The 18,818-nt window shown below is 38.1% G+C and overlaps 3 protein-coding genes across 5 annotated transcripts in view; 1 reads left to right on the top strand and 2 right to left on the bottom strand.

Annotated features, from left to right (window-relative positions):
* The window catches only part of LOC136412991 (heparanase-like), a 75,043-nt gene that overhangs the window by 4,007 nt on the left and 52,218 nt on the right, over positions 1 to 18,818 (bottom strand). The gene's annotated exons all lie outside the window — the stretch shown is intronic.
* On the top strand, positions 111 to 18,797 carry ATP8A (ATPase phospholipid transporting 8A1). 3 transcript variants are annotated; one of them, XM_066396279.1, is made up of 23 exons: positions 111 to 274; positions 7,551 to 7,680; positions 8,741 to 8,897; positions 8,949 to 9,132; positions 9,416 to 9,576; positions 9,625 to 9,822; positions 9,875 to 10,152; positions 10,208 to 10,311; positions 10,364 to 10,585; positions 10,643 to 10,869; positions 10,919 to 11,041; positions 11,094 to 11,272; positions 11,436 to 11,674; positions 11,736 to 11,891; positions 11,947 to 12,164; positions 12,223 to 12,377; positions 12,428 to 12,705; positions 12,912 to 13,030; positions 13,092 to 13,226; positions 13,277 to 13,375; positions 15,081 to 15,112; positions 15,575 to 15,654; positions 17,186 to 18,797. In XM_066396279.1, exons 2-23 carry the CDS (start codon positions 7,587 to 7,589, stop codon positions 17,294 to 17,296), a joined length of 3,549 nt encoding a protein of 1,182 aa, XP_066252376.1. In that variant the 5' UTR covers positions 111 to 274; positions 7,551 to 7,586; the 3' UTR covers positions 17,297 to 18,797. The 3 variants fall into 3 exon arrangements, with proteins under 3 accessions (XP_066252376.1, XP_066252375.1, XP_066252377.1); XM_066396278.1 differs by lacking the exons at positions 111 to 274; positions 7,551 to 7,680 and adding an exon at positions 7,953 to 8,180; XM_066396280.1 differs by lacking the exons at positions 111 to 274; positions 7,551 to 7,680; positions 15,081 to 15,112 and adding an exon at positions 7,955 to 8,180.
* Positions 427 to 1,580, bottom strand: LOC136412994 (mucin-7-like). The gene is made up of 2 exons (XM_066396293.1): positions 1,512 to 1,580; positions 427 to 1,451 (listed from the first exon to the last, which is right to left on the bottom strand). Exons 1-2 carry the CDS (start codon positions 1,554 to 1,556, stop codon positions 618 to 620), a joined length of 879 nt encoding a protein of 292 aa, XP_066252390.1. The 5' UTR covers positions 1,557 to 1,580; the 3' UTR covers positions 427 to 617.

The raw sequence follows: 18,818 nt of genomic DNA, 5'->3' as shown, positions 1-18,818 counted from the left end.
GCCATTGCTATGTTGATGTGTCTTTGTTTTTGCTGTAAAGAGGCAAAAAGGCGCATGCTCCTGGGTGTTCTAATGACAGCGTCAGCTGACTCTGACGGTTCTGTATTATTTCTGTTTGAAAAAAAAATTTATTTTCACTTTTTAATATTTCCTTTTTTTAATGTTTTGTTTTGATCTACTAATATTCTGCAAAATTGGGGCTTTTGCGAGGCAAGAGGCATGCGAAATTTCCCTAGAAAGGATGAATATATTGATTTGGATCAGCAGCATTTAGGTATGTTTTAATACCCGTATATTAGTTCTACAACATTGCTTTAATACCTGTTGCATGTCAAATCTGCATCATTCCATTGTAAAAATATATCCCTCGTATCCTTGAGGACAAGTTATTGAAACTCAGGAGGGCCAGGATTAGGTGAACCAAGCTTAAGCCATGATTCTGCAATTTGACGTTAACACTGGCTTGAATTGAGTAGTATTTAATTAACACAGTCTAATTTCATAATTAATTCTTATGTATTCATTTGAGTAAGCACAATTGAAAATATTGATATGGTCAAAATTAATGATTAAACTCACATTCACTCAATAATTGATTTCATATAAATCCATATTACTTAGGGAAACTGGGTAATATTCCTGTCAACTTGTACCATTGTATTGCCCCCACTCCTCCAAATTCGTCTGACTACCTCCTCAAAGTAGGTTTTTACCACTCTTCTTGTTTCTTCAAAATATGAGTCTCCCCCAGGTGTAGCAGGAGAAGTTACATTTGGAGTTGGTGTTGTGTCTGTTGATTGCCAAGTTGTATTAGGGTACCATGGAGTGCTACTAGTCATATTTGGGTTTATAGTTATGGTGTAGTTCGGAGTTATTGTAGTCACATTAGGAGGAAAAGTTGTAATGTTGGGATACCATGGAGTGCTACTAGTCATATTTGGGTTTATAGTTGTGGTGTAATTAGGAGTTATTGTAGTCACATTAGGAGGAAGAGTTGTAATGTTGGGATACCATGGAGTGCTACTAGTCATATTTGGGTTTATAGTTGTGGTGTAATTAGGAGTTATTGTAGTCACATTAGGAGGAAGAGTTGTAATGTTGGGATACCATGGAGTGCTACTAGTCATATTTGGGTTTATAGTTGTGGTGTAATTAGGAGTTATTGTAGTCACATTAGGAGGAAGAGTTGTAATGTTGGGATACCATGGAGTGCTACTAGTCATATTTGGGTTTATAGTTGTGGTGTAATTAGGAGTTATTGTAGTCACATTAGGAGGAAGAGTTGTAATGTTGGGATACCATGGGGTGGTACCCGTGATATTGGGATTTAAGGTTGTTGTCAAATTTGGAGATATAGTAGTCACATTTGGGGGTAAGATGCTACTATTACTATTTAAATCAGCAGTCTTATCAGTCCACCATCTTGGTACTGCAGATGCATTTTTGAACACCTTGATTGAACAAACGAAAATGTGAGTTTTTAAAATCCAACAGATTAATTTTTTACTCACCAAAGTCAGTGTTAACACAGCTACAATAGGGAGAGATTTCAACATGATTCACACCAAAGTTAAGGTATGATGAGAGGACAGGCTTTAAATCCTTTTTATATTAGAGAAAAACATAGATATCGCTTAATTCCGAACTTTGAATAAACAAGATCTAATCCCTGTTATTAACCCCGTGTGATTAATTCCTTTATTCGATTTATGGGAATTTGTTAGTCACTAATTTGTTGCTATAGAAGAAAGCCAGAAAATAGTATGATAATAAACTAATTATTATATATTATCAAGTTTTATTGTCACATTTAAGGTAAATTCGCTTGACAAAATGATAAAGTCTAAAATTTCTATTAACATCACCATATACAGGGTATTTTAAATTCGACCCTCACCATTGGGATCTCGGAAACTAGAGGAGATACGAACAAGTTTAAATGGGGGCAAAGTTGCATAATCTAGCGCTTGATCGAATACCATTTTCAAAATTTTAATTTTCCGAGTACTTCTCAAGATATCCGAGAAAAACTAAAAATTGGAAAATCTATTTTTATTTATTTTTAGTGTTATTTGATAAGGAAGATTAAATACGTAAGTACATTTTCATTGCCACTTTTTCTCAGCTACACGATGACATATTCAGATTTGCCATCCGACGTTTCGTCTTTCGGCTACCATTATCAACTTTAATTTTTGTTATGGGCGCCATATTGGATTTTTCGACAGAAAAATAGTGCGTTTCATTCGGATTTCATTGATATAAAACTTCTTATAATTTGGTTTTTTAAAAGTCGAAATATTTAAATAAAAAGAAATATTACATAGTTGGCCTTGATTCCATCGAAAGATTTTCTTTTGTTCGCGTTATATGACAGAACTCCTCAAACGAGATTAGAGCGTGCGCAGATTTCCAATGAAAATGAGCTTCAGAAATGAAGAGACACGAGATATGTTAAGACTTTATTACAAATTTGATAGGAACAGTACGAAAACAGCTCAAATGTATTTTGAGTTATATCTGGAAAGACAACAACCGCATAAAACATTATTTAAAACTTTGGATCAACATTTAGCTGAGTTTGGTACCTTTGAAAATCTTTTTCCATTCTGTTTCCATACTTCATTTTAGGTTTTTGGTCAGTTTGGTGCTTCGAATTTGAAATACCCTGTATACATGTTTCTGCATCCAACTTATAACTTTGGTATTTTAACCGTTCTTCTATCTGAACGGGGTTTTGAGATAATTGCTGTTGCTAGAAATTTGGGACACCCTATACATATACAAGAATTGAAGCGCAAACAAGTTAAATTATCAAGTGCTGAAATTATCGTTAAAATACTCCTTTAAATTGCAATAGACTTTCTGCAAGAGAAGTAATGTTAAGGGTCTTTGGAAATTATCCTCTAGATAAACACTTTCCTATCGCAGAATATAATCGAGTTATGAACCCGTGTGGGTGCGAAAGTCCGAATCGATTGCGGAACCGTCTGAGCCGCGTGCGTCCTTTTACGTGGCCCTATCCCAAATCTACCGCAATTAATTGCACCACACGGTATTCTTTCTTCTAAGCGTTAAATTGACTGTTTCCAAAATAAAAAAATTATTCGTCAAATTCCTCTTAGAAAATATAATGTATATATCTAGCTATAAGAGCCCAGCTAGCCCCGTACCGTGTTGGTCTGTAGGATCCCGTCTGATCATCGAAGTAGGGCGACATCGGGAGTGGTTAACAAATGGATGAGAGGTGACCGCAGGAAAAGGATGACCTTCTGCATCACCACAAAAAGAACCTGGCCCTCGGTCAAAAATATTACAGAGGCCATGTAAAAAAAGTCAAGACGAAACAGCAGAAAAATACTCGCCAGCAAAAAGAAAAAAATCCTCCGACACTGACAATATAGGTGTATGTATATCCCTGAGGGGGCTGGAGAAAGGTTTTTCTTCATTTCTAAGATTTTCAGTGGATAGGCACCTTGGCAAATCCCACACTATCCAGCCGACAGAATATCGGGCCGCTGTCATTCGAAAATTTTCCTCGTGCTAAAAAAAGTATAAGAGAGGCCTTCTTTAGTTCGCCCTTAAAGAACCAGGATACGTTGGAGCTCTTTAGAGCACTGCCTATCCTGGAGTGTTGCAAAATTATTACGTCGTCTGTGAACAATGTAAATTTGATACCAACAAAAGGCGAGATGTCAGCCCCAACATAGGATAACCCCTCTGTGGCCTTCCATTGCTTCATTCTCGGGTCCAACGATTTGCCCCCATGCGAAATTTTCTGGTTACTTCCAGGAAAACCAATCCCGCGCATACCTCTAGATACATATACCTTTCTCCAATTTTCTGGGTAATATCGCATGACTCACATCCAAAGTTTTAGATCACAGAACGCCATATCCTCGAATTCCCTATCACTTAAGTTCAATAGAGTGTTCCCAGAAAAGAGAAAATGGCATCTACCGTCTTTTGCGTGCTTTGAAATCCGTACTACACCGCATAATGCAGTTGAATGTTGTATCGTTGGATGAGTGCTACGATTCAACTCTTCACCAGTCGCTGAATAATTCTTGACAGAAGGGCGGCAAAGAAATCAGCCTTTAATAATTACCAGGTAGACTCGAACTTTGTCTTTCTCCTCTACGCGACTGTTAATTACACTCATAATAATCCTCTCAGGACACCTAAACCAGTGAGAGTAAGGAAAAAAGTCTCACTAACCTTTATGCGGTATAAAAAGTCATTAAAATTAAAAGTAAGGGGTAATAGCTAGCCATAGCTTATTGGGTGATAGGAGCGCTGTACTCACAGAAGGCGTTTGGTGATTTAACCCTTCAATTACCTGCATTGGGCTATACACCATGGCTGTTTGTAAACCACTCCTGCATGTTCTTCTATGTTGTAGCTTTTTCAGGAGCATTTGATATTATGCATTTTACGATTTGTAAAATTTATGGGTCAGTAATATATTTTTATCGGTTTTGAGTCTAGTTCGATAAGAATCCCGCCAACAACTTGCGGCGAAATCGTTTAGATATGGTATGTTTCACGAATCTCAGCTCAGATAGATTTCGCATTATCTCACTCAGTACTTAATTCACTGCTTGATGGTGAAACACGTAAGTTATATAGACCTTTGGTAAGATTCGATGTAGTGATTAAGGAAGTAATTTTTCTGTTATTTACTCTGTTTATCTAGACTACATCAGGTGGGTACGTTAATTCAGGAGAACATTAATTGCTATAATTGCTTGAGGTTTAGTGAGATTAAATGCCTCATTTCGTGTATATTTATCCGAGGCCGGTGATGAGTACGTGCAGGGCCGGCCTTAGCCACTCTGGCGCCCTAGGCCGGCCCTGCACCTACTTATACCTGGGGAAAGTTTTAATCATCGTCTCCCCATCTCCGAAAAAAACCGCGATCAGGAAAGTCCGTCGCCCTTCCTGATCAGCTTCCCTGGGCCGTCGCTCAATATCGCCCTTCGTAAGGCCGGTACTGAGTAAATGTTTGTTTACATTTCATTACTAGACCGCAGCAATATGCATTTCAATGTTTCGCCTAGACACCAAAGATTAGTAAGCGTAACGCGTGGCCATCAATGAAGGCTACCAATCACTCAGCAACAGTTAATTAATTCGAGTTACACATTACGCCCTTGTATGCGATGGTAAAAAATCCTCGCAAAAATCGCATTGCATGTTACCCAACCCGGGCTCCGGACATGACAACTAAAAAATTAGACACCCTCTTGACCCCTCAATAGGGGTTTGAGGAACGATGACTTCCAGATGGGAGTGTCTACGTTTCCTATCTTTCCCACTGTGCCCCGCAAGGCCGTCACGCTTTAGGGACACGAAGGACTTTGAGGGTGTGGACTTTACCGTAAAGAGAGCGCTTCTCTGGTCACACATCCTGTAAAGCGTCTTTACTCAAAAACGTACACCCTATAGTAATTTGAACCGGAGGGCTCGGCCTTCGATTGGGTTTAAACTTTGGGTATTAGTCATTAATAGCGAAAGGGTTGGAAGTATCGACTGCGCGATTCCAATTTACCTTTTCTCGCCAAATGTCATCATAACGAACGTTATAAAACAACATGGATCGTTAGTAGAAAGGTCGAATTCGATGAAAAGATAGAAACGAGGTTTGAGGCTCAGAAGTTGATATTCATAGGCACCAGCGAAAGAGAAATCACTCTCGTGCCCTTATAAGTATATGATGTGACATGCTCGTAAGAGTTTGCTGGGAGCGCTCTAACGCTGCTTATTGAGGGCAAGATTGTGTGTTGAATTGTCGCAAAAGGGCTACAATTCCGTGAGCAACTCTAAAAAATTTCGCGTGTCCTAAAGTCGTATGTAATCACTCTAACTGTCCCTAATCTCAGACAGACAAGTGTGGTGTTCTATCTGCGAACTTTATGGGGTGGAAATGCGCTTTTGTTCTTTTTTGATCACGGTGTCAGTCCACTTATAGAACGCGCGGGCGAAAAGTTTTACTCGTGGGCTCCATTAGCCAATAGTAACAGAGGTTGTAAAGGTATTTCCTGTTATTTCTACTTAAGGTGTATTTCCGAGGTATTTTTTTTTCATTTTTGAAGTAGCGATTGTTAACCTTTAACTGCTTGAAAACTCGCATGCGAGCTGATCACTTTAAATATATTTTTCGTTTGCTTGACAAGTAAAGATCAAGATCAAGAGAAAAGATTTGATTAAGTGGGATTTGAAGATGTATTATTAGGTCTCATATTTGTTTTTAGCGATACCGCTTAATCTGTTACAAGGAAATAAAAAATACAAATATTACGCAGAATTTAAAATCCTTTTTAGGGCGATGAAATATCGGTATATATGTACGTCCAATATTGCCATTCCCATGAATTTGTTAAAGCTTTGCTGACCTCAAAATCGATATCTACTATTTGCATATTTAATCAAAAAAATACTTTGCAAGCTTTTTCTGTCACGTGTATGTTTTAAACAACGCTCGTTTGTCGCTGTGCAGGAATAAGAAGGAAGATAAAGGCAGCAACTATGTGACTTACGGCCCAGCTGTTAGAGTCGCAACAATATGCCCCATAATACAGCTTAATGTTTGTTTATGAATGATCTCACACAATAAAAAATTTTCCCTGTTACAGTGATTTTTTTTTTATGGTAAAAAGGTTCTTTCACGTTTCTGCAATTTTGGATATAATTTTGCGCGGATTATGTAAGAATTTTGTGTCCGAATTTCATACAAGAAAAATATTTTTCAGGTAATGATAGATTTTTCTCAGGGTGATTCCGTCAACATTTTTCCTTTTTTCCAGTAGTCAAATGTCAAGAGCCAATTTTCTCCAAGGTTTTACTCAAGAAAATCGTTTTCTAGTTGATAGATTTTCCTCACTGTCACCTCATTATACAAAATTCACTATGTTATTCAATCGCTATGTTTAAAAATATTCGTATGTCACATATGATTTTTTGTTTGTACCGCATTTCACACAAAAAAGTGCTTTCCCGGCAATCGATTTTCTCGAATATGGCCCTGTTTGATCGAAAATATCACCCTTTTTATATGGTTAAAATATAATTTTGCTCAGAATATTTCTCCTCTCCAAGTATTTGTAAAAGCTTCATATTTTAACAGCGCCTCGTGTACTGGGTTTCGGTCAAAAAAAGCTCTTTCCCCAAGTGCCCGATTTCTCTCAATATTGTCTTGCTCCACAATATCCGATTTCATTCGCCATAGTCAAATTTCACACACATTTATTTTGAAAACTAGATCATATTATGTTCAATTCCCAACCAACGCCAGTTTTTACGATTTATATGATAAAATCAGGTTGAATTATTCCGATGCGAGGACGAATTGGCGAAATTGTGCGAAAAAATACGATATAACCACAAATCACTGCGTTTTTCCAGGAATAATTACCTAGAAGTTTAATTATTTACTTAACGCCTTTTTCATCAAATATCAAAGTTATTGAATAAATTGTTAATTGAGTTCCTTCGTTGCTGATCATATCTCATTTGCCCTTTTACATCCAGTATAACCGTATGTGTCTTAGGGTGTCCAGTAAGATTCCCTCCTCCACAACCCCCCTATGCCCGCCAGCGATCCCAACATTGAACTGAATCAAGTTACCGTCCAGTCGCAAAACAACGGTACTCCAGTAGCTGATCAGAGAAATGGCCAAGGTACGGTATTTCTTGAATATCACGTAAAATAAGTACATGTCTCCTCCAAAGCAAGCAATGTCGCTGAACTTACATCTTATTTTAGTAGCGTAACTAATCAAACATCTTCCCACCTGGCCCATTAATCGATTATGTGACATAGGGGAAAATGTGTTTATTTTGTACGTAAGGTTTTCGCGTTGATTTGTTTTCTTGCCAATTCCCAGGATGGGTGTTAATTGGGGTTGGTTTATGAGCTAAAATTTCCATAAGTTTTCGATCAACCCTGGTAAAACGGCCACCAAATGCGCCGCTGTTATCCTGGCTGCAATCGATTTTTCTGAAGTTCGACATCGCATAGTGGGCTCCAATCTGTGGAAAATGCTTTCCCAAATTTCTCACTATTTATCAAAAAAGTATGTCACCGGGGCTTAGGGGCGTAAAACTGCAGGTTAACCAGATGGCTGGCAGATTAGAGTTTTTCCATGTTTTGACCCATCGGTTTCTGGGCAGATTCGGACGTAAGTAGAAGAGGGCATCCCAAGTTGTTTTTATAATAATATTCTTTGTCGAGGGGGGCAAGCATTTTACCGCTAAAAATGCCCCCAAGGGCTCTATGTTAGCAGTTGGTCAGTTTTCGGGAAATGAATAGAATACTGAGCTTTTCGCATAATTGCCACATAAAGCTAATTGTCGCATACAAAAAAACTGAGTTAAATCCATATCTTTAATTGTCCCTAATAATGATTTGTATGCCCGATCGAATTGTCACATGCATACAGGTCACTTCGGTTCATTTATCTGCAGCAAGCAATAAATACCACATGTACGTACGTATAGGAATAGTGTTCGATGTATATTTAATTGAAAATCAAGGATTTTCTTGCTGAAAATAAGAGGTAAATTTAGCCGCGTCTTGACGTCACCGTTGTTTTATTCATAATTTCCAATGCGTAGTTTACCACCTCAATAACAGTTCCTTGATAAGGCCAACAAACTATTATCAGGAAGTCAAATCTTGAACCGTGAGGTAGAGTTGCTCTTCGGTTTCACCAAACGTCCCTTGGTGTCTTCATTATAGATGAAGCGGATGGAGCTGCCCCCTCCGCAATCGATCGGGAGACCGAAACGAGCGGAGATACCCTGGAGGGTCAAGAACACCGCGTGATCTTCATCAACAGAACCCAACCTTCTGTAATTAAGTACTGTAACAATAGGATTTCTACGGCCAAATATAGGTAAAAAGTCCGCTCAATTCAAACACGAGGTCCACTGCACGTTTCTTTCAGTGTAATAAGATTTGTACCATTGTTCTTATTCGAGCAATTCCGAAGATGGGCGAATATATTTTTCTTAATGATCGCGCTGCTGCAGCAGATACCGGACGTGTCTCCCACAGGCAGATACACCACTCTTGTGCCTCTCATATTCATCCTTTCCGTTTCGGCTATCAAGGAAATAATCGAAGATGTGGTAAGTCTGACGACGCATTTCATGGGTGCCCTAATTGGTTTTAACATTAATTTTGCCGAAAAATATCTCATCTCGAGCACCAACTCGCAAGGTTTTCAATGCACTATTCCTAAACAAAGATAGGACTTCTTAAAACCGACTAAAAATTCATGGGTTCGCCAAAGCAGCATTACCATTAGAACCCCTTTAGAATATAAACTGAAAAGGAAGAAGCACTCCTTACGGGATATGCGTTATATTTAACTAGTTCATTTGTGTTTTATGTCATATTCTGTCCTCGTAGAAGAGACACCGAGCTGACGACGAAACTAATCATAGAAAAGTCGAGGTTTTACGTGGTGAATCCTGGATTAACGTCAGATGGAAGGATGTGGTGGTTGGGGACGTGGCTAAAGTCACCAACAACCACTTCTTCCCTGCAGACCTGGTGCTGCTGTCTTCAAGGTAGGAAGGGCAATGTTCATAAAAATCCTACTCACCAAGTTCTTTTAGCGAGCCTCAAGGAATGAGCTTTATAGAAACCGCAAATTTAGACGGAGAAACCAACCTTAAAATTCGCCAGGCCTTACCAAGTACTGCCAAACTGACTACAATTCATGATTTAAAACTGCTTTCTGGGGCTTTAGAGTGTGAACCTCCCAACAGGCATTTGTACGAATTCAATGGGGTTTTAAAAGAGTACAACAAACCGTAAGGGTTTGAGACAATGTGAGAGATTTTGAGTCAATTAAAAGTGTTGTAGGCATGAGCCGTTAGGTCCTGATCAAATTTTACTGCGGGGGGCGATGCTGCGGAACACAGCTTGGATATTTGGATTGGTAATTTACACAGGCCACGAATCAAAGCTGATGCGAAACTCCACTAAAGCCCCCCTAAAGCGATCCACCATCGATAAGATGACGAATGTCCAGATATTACTTTTGTTCGGGTTGCTGTTCGTTATGTGCTTAATTTGCACCGTTTTCAATGTGATTTGGACAAGTGCCAACGGTAGCAATCATTCTTATATTGGATTAGAAGGTGGGGACTTTCAGGCCCTATTTGGTAAACTCCTCTAATTTTATTTATTTCACAGATACGGAAAATATTTTGTACACTTTCTTGACGTTTTTGATTTTGTTTAACAATCTCATACCGATATCCTTACAAGTCACTCTAGAAGTGGTAAGATTTATACAGGTGGGTGTTCTTGTTTTAATTGGAGGAAAAATTATAATGGGGCAATTTTAAGGCTATTTTTATTAACATGGACAGGGAGATGTATCACGAGGAGACGGACACTCCAGCAATGGCCAGAACGTCGAATTTAAACGAGGAACTGGGCCAAGTCAAATATATATTCTCAGACAAAACTGGCACTTTGACCAGGAATATCATGGAGTTTAAGCTATGTGCTGTGGGCCATGAAGTTTACCGGCCCACAGATCCTCCAGAAGACTCTTTGCTGGTTCAAGTTAGAGTAGTCTTGAAAAGAAAGTTTTAAAAATGGCTATTATTTCCTGTATTTTAGCACTTGAAGGAAAAGCACAACAATGCGGACCAAATAAAAGACCTACTGATTCTTTTATCAGTCTGCCACACTGTGATTCCCGAACAAATGACGGATGGGAGTGTGATTTACCATGCGGCATCGCCTGATGAAAGAGCTCTAGTTGATGGTGCCTCCAGGTTTGGTTACGTGTTCAAAAGCAGAACCCCGGATTATGTTGACATTAACGCTTTAGGCGTGGATGAACGGTAATCTTTTACGTTTTATAATCCCTCTATTAGAAAAAACTTTGTTTAGATATGAAATTCTATCAGTTTTGGAATTTACTTCGGCTCGAAAGCGCATGTCAGTGATCGTGAAAGATCCCAATGGGAAGATCAAGTTGTTTTGCAAAGGGGCCGACACTGTGATATACGAAAGGTACTTTCCAAGGCTCCTCAATACCTTAAAGCTCAATCGGGAATTATTGTAGATTAGATAACAACGCTTCGTCAAGAGAATACAAAGACTTATTGCTCCAGCATTTAGAATCTTTTGCCACTGAGGGGTTGCGAACTTTGTGTTGCGCCGTTGTCGAGTTGAAGAAAAATGACTATGACGATTGGAAGCAAATGTATCATAAGGCCTGCTGCAGTATTCAGCATAGAGAAGGTAAGTGGACGTGTTGAAAGATCAAAACAATAAAAATTGAAAATTGAATTCAGAACAACTTGAAGATGCTTTCGTTTATGTGTGTAGAAATTATCGTGTGCTTACGCAGAAACCTTAGTGGTAATTATTTTTGAAATTAAAACATTATTTACCTGTGATTCAGAAAAAATCGAGGAAGCCTCCAACCTAATAGAGCGCAAACTGAGATTGATCGGAGCCACCGCAATTGAGGACAAACTGCAGGAAGGAGTACCAGAAACTATAGCCACCTTGCTGAAGGCTGATATCAACATTTGGGTTCTCACTGGAGACAAGCAGGAGACTGCTATCAATATCGGCTACTCCTGCAGACTGATATCTCAAGGAATGCAAATTATCATGCTAAATGAGGACGGTTTAGATGTACGTCTCTGTACATCTAACATACTGTAACAATTATTATTCATAATGTATCGTTCTTTAGAGCGTTAGGGAAGCGATCTTGAGACACTGTGATGAGTTGGGCGAGAATCTGGAAAAACAAAACGAAATTGCCCTTATTATCGATGGTAAAACCTTGAAATATGCCTTGACATGCGAGCTCAGATCTGACTTTTTGAGGCTGTGCATATCTTGTAAAGTAATGTTTTCTACGCTAAAGGTCTATTTGGGTGTGAATTAAGGTTTTTTTTAAGGTGGTAGTGTGCTGTAGAGTATCTCCAATGCAGAAGGCAGAAGTTGTGGAATACGTGACGAAACATACGAAATCTATAACTCTGGCTATAGGTGATGGTGCCAATGATGTGGCTATGATTCAGAAGGCGCATGTCGGGGTTGGTATATCAGGGGTTGAAGGTTTGCAAGCAGCCTGCGCTAGCGACTACAGTATTGCACAATTCAGGTTTTTATTAAGGTGAAAAATTCCTTTTCTACACATTATAGTGACTACATTATCGATTACTTACTTAAAGGTTATTGTTGGTACATGGAGCTTGGAATTATTCTCGAATGTGTAAACTAATCCTCTACAGTTTTTACAAGAACATATGTTTGTACTTGATTGAATTGTGGTTTGCCATTTATTCCGGATGGTCGGGGCAGATTTTATTCGAGCGGTGGTCTATAGGTACATAAAATTACTCACATTTCTTAGGGTGTGGACGATGGTTCTTTTAGGTTTATACAACGTACTCTTCACGGCCCTCCCACCACTAGCCATGGGTCTCTTCGACAAGAGCTGCAGCGCCGAAAAGATGGTCACCTACCCCCAATTGTACAAACCATCGCAAACTGGGGAATTGTTCAATATTAAAGTGTTCTGGCTGTGGATTATAAACTCTCTGGTGCATTCGGCCCTGTTGTTCTGGCTGCCCGTGCTGGCCATGCATCATGACGTGTTGTGGATGAACGGCAAACAAGGGGGGTATTTGGTTGTCGGCAATGCTGTTTACACGGTAAATTAATTAAATTTAATTTGGTCACATAGTTGGTAATCTAGTGTTCTTAGAATTAAACATCGTCGTTTCGAAACGTACTCTCAAAATCCAAGGTAACTTTGAGCATAATTTTGAGCTCAGAAGTAGCAAAGTCTCAAAACGCTTATAGTTAAGTTGTTTTAAAAATAATATCCGAAATTTAATCAATTATTTTTATTCTCCAGTATGTGGTTGTCACAGTTTGCTTGAAGGCCGGTTTGATAACAAACTCCTGGCCTTGGCCGACGCATTGCGCCATTTGGGGCTCGATAGCCTTGTGGTTTTTGTTCGTAATAATCTACAGGTAAATGTAGTGATGTGATTACAACTTGGAAAGCAGAAAAGAACAAGTCACCTCTTTCTAGTTTATTTTGGCCTGTAATACCAATCGGAAGCATAATGTGCGGGATGTACGTAATGATCTTCAGTACCGCAGTTTTCTGGATGGGACTGTTCTCCATACCTGTGATCACTATCATACCTGACGTCGTATTTAAGATGTAAGTTCTCTATGCTGTTAAAGGATGAAATATTAAGAATTTTGATCTAGAATCCGGAGTACTGCATTCAAGTCTCTCACCGACGTAGTAAGAGAGAGCGAAATTAGGAGAAGAGATCCTGATGTCTACAGGGGCGATTCAAAGAACTCGTAAGTCAGTTAGAACACACACACACAATTGTTTGTTCTTGTTAGAAATTACTTAACAGCTAAGACCATCAATAAGGGATTTCTATCAAGACTTGAATTACCTTTGGATATGGGTGTTTTCACTATTTGTTTAATAGTTGTTCGCATCGTGGTGTTGGATATAGAGGCTTGTTAATTGTTTTCTGCTACGTTTTTAGAAGCCATCTTTTAAATATTAATAGAACTTCACAATTTCTTCTTTGTGTGTCCCAGCCCAATTAGTGCTTTAGATCATTTTTAGTGTCACTAATGTGGTCTGGGAATCTCTCACATATCCACTAACGATATCTCAAGGCTGAACGATTCCGCGGTGAATTATTTTGTGCAGCCTTTGGGGCCGGTTTGATTTGTGATACGCATTTCTGTGTGTTTGACGTTCACCTCACTAGATCGCCCGGTATTGCTTGGACAAATTTTGTTTTTTCTCTAATAGCCAGTTAAAATTCTGGATTCGCAAACGGAAAAAATGCGTTACACCCCAGACCATCGTGGTGCGACACCGAAAAGCGGACCAAGAGGATTTTTAATTTTTTTTTCATTAAGAGGACTTTTGGGCTTCCCAAAGAGGCAACGTTTACGCACAGCTATTGTACATGATCAGTCAGAGAATTAGATTCTTTTGAGGTTTTTACTCTCCAACAGCCGGCCTCGAATTTAACAGTTTTCTGCATTGCTTTGTTTAATCTTAATTTAGCATTTTAGACAGTGCAGTAGTTCAGGACAGTCTCAGGCTCTTTATATTAAGACAGTCCCGAGTTACTGCACCGCCGCCTCCTGAGTAATAATTGTAAAAAGTGTTACTAAGGCTACTAATTACGCACATTTGAAGTGATATTTTGAAAAAAACATTCTACTCATTAACATACTAATAAGTTAACACTATGAGTCTGAAGCTTGTTTGTAATGCTCACGTGGTAGATTCTTAAGGTCACCTAAATAAGTGATGCGTTACATTTATTTTTTTAACTGGTTTTCTTAGCTTTTACTAATTATTATTAACGATGGATTGATTATTGTTAGCTGGCGCTTCTATTAAGCTTTATGGGAGTTCTTGCTGTTCGCCAGGTTTTCAAAGCGGCAAAGACTTTCATTTTGCGTAGCATAATATAACTGCATGTTCAAAGGGCGATTATGGTTGGTACCAACTTTTGGTTATGGGGTGCTTACCAATATCCCCGTATTATTTTGTAATATAGAATAGATTAAATCGAATGTATTTGGTTACTATATTTAACATGAAAAATATCCATATTTTAGCAGAGAATATGTAGCGGAAATTTTTGGGGAAAAATTAATTGGTGGTCAAGTTGAAATTGTATTTTCAAGCGAATTCCAATCAGGAGAATATTTTAAAATGCAGAATTTCATGTTTTCGGTATTACCGGGGCCAAATTCCGATGCAAAGTTTCCAGTCGTTGCACCGACAAAAGGAACTCGATTCGTCCTGCAGTGCAGTAAATCTAAGCTAGAGGAACTATTTTGATGGAAAAAAACCTCTTTAAACCTCTGAATTGTTAAAAAATTCTGCGTTTTTAAAATTTCCCCTTTTCACTCATCCCATACCCCACATCTTTCCTTATTAGTAAAAAAATGTGGATTTTTTAACGGTTAAAGATTATTGTCTTGGTTAGTATTTTGTCATGTAATGATTTGTTTTATTTGCAAGACCTATGCATGCGTTGGAGCAGTTCGCAATATGTAAGTATATAATTCATGTTATTTTATTACGTATCTACAACCATAACACATTCGTGTAATTAACTCCATTAACAAAATCACACTCTGATTACCAATATTGATGGGGCTTTAACACAGTAATAATGTAAATATTGATTTGAAGACTAATCGCACGATTAGCGATTTGACATAACAAACAGAAAATAATATGCATTAAAATATTCGAATGTTCGGGTATAATTTCCCCTCGCTTTAATATTTGCACGTTTGAATGCTTGATGGCTTTTGTTGACGCACGTAATCATTCTCGTTTGTGTGAAAGTGGCCTATAGCATCCAATGTGCAATAATAAATTTGTGTAGGCCATTTTATTTTGCACGATTGTACTATGTATCGTCTAAAGTAATCGCTTTACCATAAACTGACGAGACATAAGTGTATTTGGTACTCTACGGGGTAGTTCGATCAGAATGGTTCTTGCAGACTTTCTGAGACCGCTCGGCTGCTCAAGAACGTGTTCTTTCGGAGGACGCCGCGGATTGAGCAGGACGTGGAGATGGCCCGTAAGTATCCACAAATATTCCGAAACGTTTAGTTTTCTCTGGGAAAATTTATGGCGTCACAATACCTACGCTATCGCGTAGAGTGAGTAAGTCCAGGGCAATTTGTAAAATATGTGTAAACGTCGTACTAATTACACGGTGCCGGCTTGCTTTTCCGTAGTTGTCCTCTTCACCAGTGGCAGTTTAACACAATCTTGTAATTATGAAGTATGACTACGCCCTTAGTTGGACAGATAACACCGCAGTTTTGCACATTCCTTTTCGTTACTAAATGCCCGCATTCGTATTAGTCAACTAAATAAACAATTACAATTTATTTCACAATAAACATGTGTGTTGTAAATTTGCTTTTTTAAATAGCTAACATGTATATAATAGAAAGTAGGTTTAGATTTAATACAGGGAGTCCGCTTCGGGCGCTCAACTATGGGGATCTCTGCGACCATAGAAAATTAATTCGATTCAATTGGGACAAGGTTGCGCAATTTGGAGGTCAGGAATGTATCGTTTTAAAATTTGAACAATCCCGACGACTTTCGGAGGTATGCGAAAAAACATAATTGTTGGGAAAACATTTTTATTTCTTCCTCGGCTTATTTGACGAGGTAATTCAAAGTGATTGGGACTTCATCGTTTGAACTTTTTCTCTTCTCCAACGTGGAGATGTCGTATTTAAAGTCGGACGTTTCAGCTTCCGACAACCATCATCAGGTTCGCTTTCTCTTACAGGCGCCATCTTGGACGTTCACATTTTTGAATCGGCTTTTTTGTGATTATGATGATGTATACCGCGTTAAAGTTAAGTCTTGCGGTTTGCTGGATATATCAAAAATTCTGTTTTTGCGAAGAGTGGCTTGGAAAGAACAAAATAAAGAACGTTCTAAAAAGTGCGCGAAGGATTCATCCTCCACTTCCAAGCACAGCTCTGCGCTTCTTAAGTTCTGCATTGATCTTTAAACATTCCTTCTCCTTATTTTGGTCGCTTGAATTGTGTTACAGCCAACGAACGAGGTCTTTCATATTTCCCCATAAATAATAATCAAACAGGGATAAACTTCATTGCCATTTATTACTTTAGGAATTTCATGGGGATTTGAAACGGCATGTTCTTAAACCCCAAATCGCGCAACTTCGCCCCAGTTCAACCGACCGCATATTTTCATGGCTACCTAAATCTTCATGGTTGAGCTTCAGTAAAGGACACCGTGTGTATCCCACAGGTGGCTCATTTATCCAACCGTGACATTTCTCAATATAAATTTCCAGAACACACTAATAGTTTCCCATTGGTCAATCGATTACCCAGACACAAAATGTGCCTTCCTAATGACATAAAAATGGTATTATAATTCGCCCCATTACCCTAAAATGTCTCTGTTTTAGGCAGACACCTTTGTTGAACATATTTGTTTTTTGTCTTTTTTTCAATCCTTCGAATATAGATTATTAAGTTAGAAATGATTGATATCAAAAACGACGTTATCAATAAAGGATTATTTGAAGAAGTAACCGAAATTTCTCGCTACTTTAGATGGCTTTGCATTTTCGCAAGAAGAGGGCGGCGCAGTTTCTCAGACGGACGTTATCAGAGCTTATGACACCAACATACCCAAGCCAGACGGGATGTAAATTTAAGCCTTAATTAGTGAAGTGCCAGTGACATCAGATAGCACTAGTGAATGTGTTTAGCTGAAAGCGGAAATGTACAACCAAAGATTTTTCCTCGGTTTAGGTTCACTTTCTATTGGAATCTCTTACATTCCCTTGAAGATTGATATAATCGGTTATCACGCTAATAACTATAATCTCAGTCAGTGTTTCAAACGGAGGACGAAACTACATACAGGGTGTCCTCGAATTGCGTGGCCAAAATGATACCGCAGATTATTTAAGTAAAAATAAGTCGATTTAACTAAATTTGCCTCAGTCCAAAAGTTGATAATCACGGAGTTACAGGGTGTTAAAGTTGAAAAAATAAATCGCATTTTCTTTAAGATCTTTCGATTCCTTTGAGCTAATTTCACGAAATTTCGTATCTGATTTATATATATTATTTATATATATTTATATATTATACACTATGGCACAAAAAAGTTACAGAGGTTTAAATGTGTCTTAAAGGTCGCTTGTGGTGCCCTCTAGAAAATACAACTAAATGGTTAATAAATTTGAATTTGGCATTCTAAAACACCCTCAGATACGAAATTTCGTGAAATTAGCTCAAAGGAATCGAAAGATCTTAAAGAAAATGCGATTTATTTTTTCAACTTTAACACCCTGTAACTCCGTGATTATCAACTTTTGGACTGAGGCAAATTTAGTTAAATCGACTTATTTTTACTTAAATAATCTGCGGTATCATTTTGGCCACGCAATTCGAGGACACCCTGTATAATATTACTATTCAATTTATCGATATACATGTATCTCCTTAACTGTCAATGTGCCTTTTTCCTCATTACTTTTTATATAAAGTATACAAAAGTACCGGTATTTTAAACATTACATGATATCACATTATTCTATGCTTATATGCGTTTCTATGGCGCAATCGGAAATATTTTCCAATTGTACTTTCAGCGGCCGTGGACACCTTCACAGGCCAAATTTCCATAATAGTTCGTCAAAATTGGATTATTTTCAACTCGATTTAAATTACTCTTAGGATAGAGGAGATAATAGATATATAAGCTATTTTAGAAACGCGGTGTTTGGATTTATTTATTTATTTATTGTGGCTGTATGTAGGTATTTACTTGCCTCGAATTTCATATTGATTTTTGGGGCGATTGCATATAGGCACTTTGGGGATTTAATTATTTGAGTAAACGCATATTGTTATGATGATAGTCTAGTCAAGAGTCGGACAGAAGAGCCTCGTTTAATTACAAAATTCCATCTTTATGCAACATTTGCCGTGTGATATAATTACATATTATTACCTACTATTTACTATTAGGCCGTTAAGTTTCTCATAAACGCGTTTCTTTCTTATCGAGCATGAGTCTCCATAATACAGCGTTTAATTGAAAACGGAACCTAAAATATTATGGCTTGGTACTGTAAGTTTTAAATTGTTTTAATTATTACAAAGAACTTATGATATTTTTTAAGTCTGTTGAAAATAAATGTGTTATTTACTATGCCAAAATTTTGACTTCATC

This window comes from Euwallacea similis, chromosome 13 (assembly GCF_039881205.1).
Source record: "Euwallacea similis isolate ESF13 chromosome 13, ESF131.1, whole genome shotgun sequence".
In the NCBI taxonomy this organism is placed as follows: domain Eukaryota; kingdom Metazoa; phylum Arthropoda; class Insecta; order Coleoptera; family Curculionidae; genus Euwallacea; species Euwallacea similis.
The sequence above is the reverse complement of the archived record's forward strand: the minus strand, read 5'-3'. Positions and strand labels throughout refer to the sequence as shown.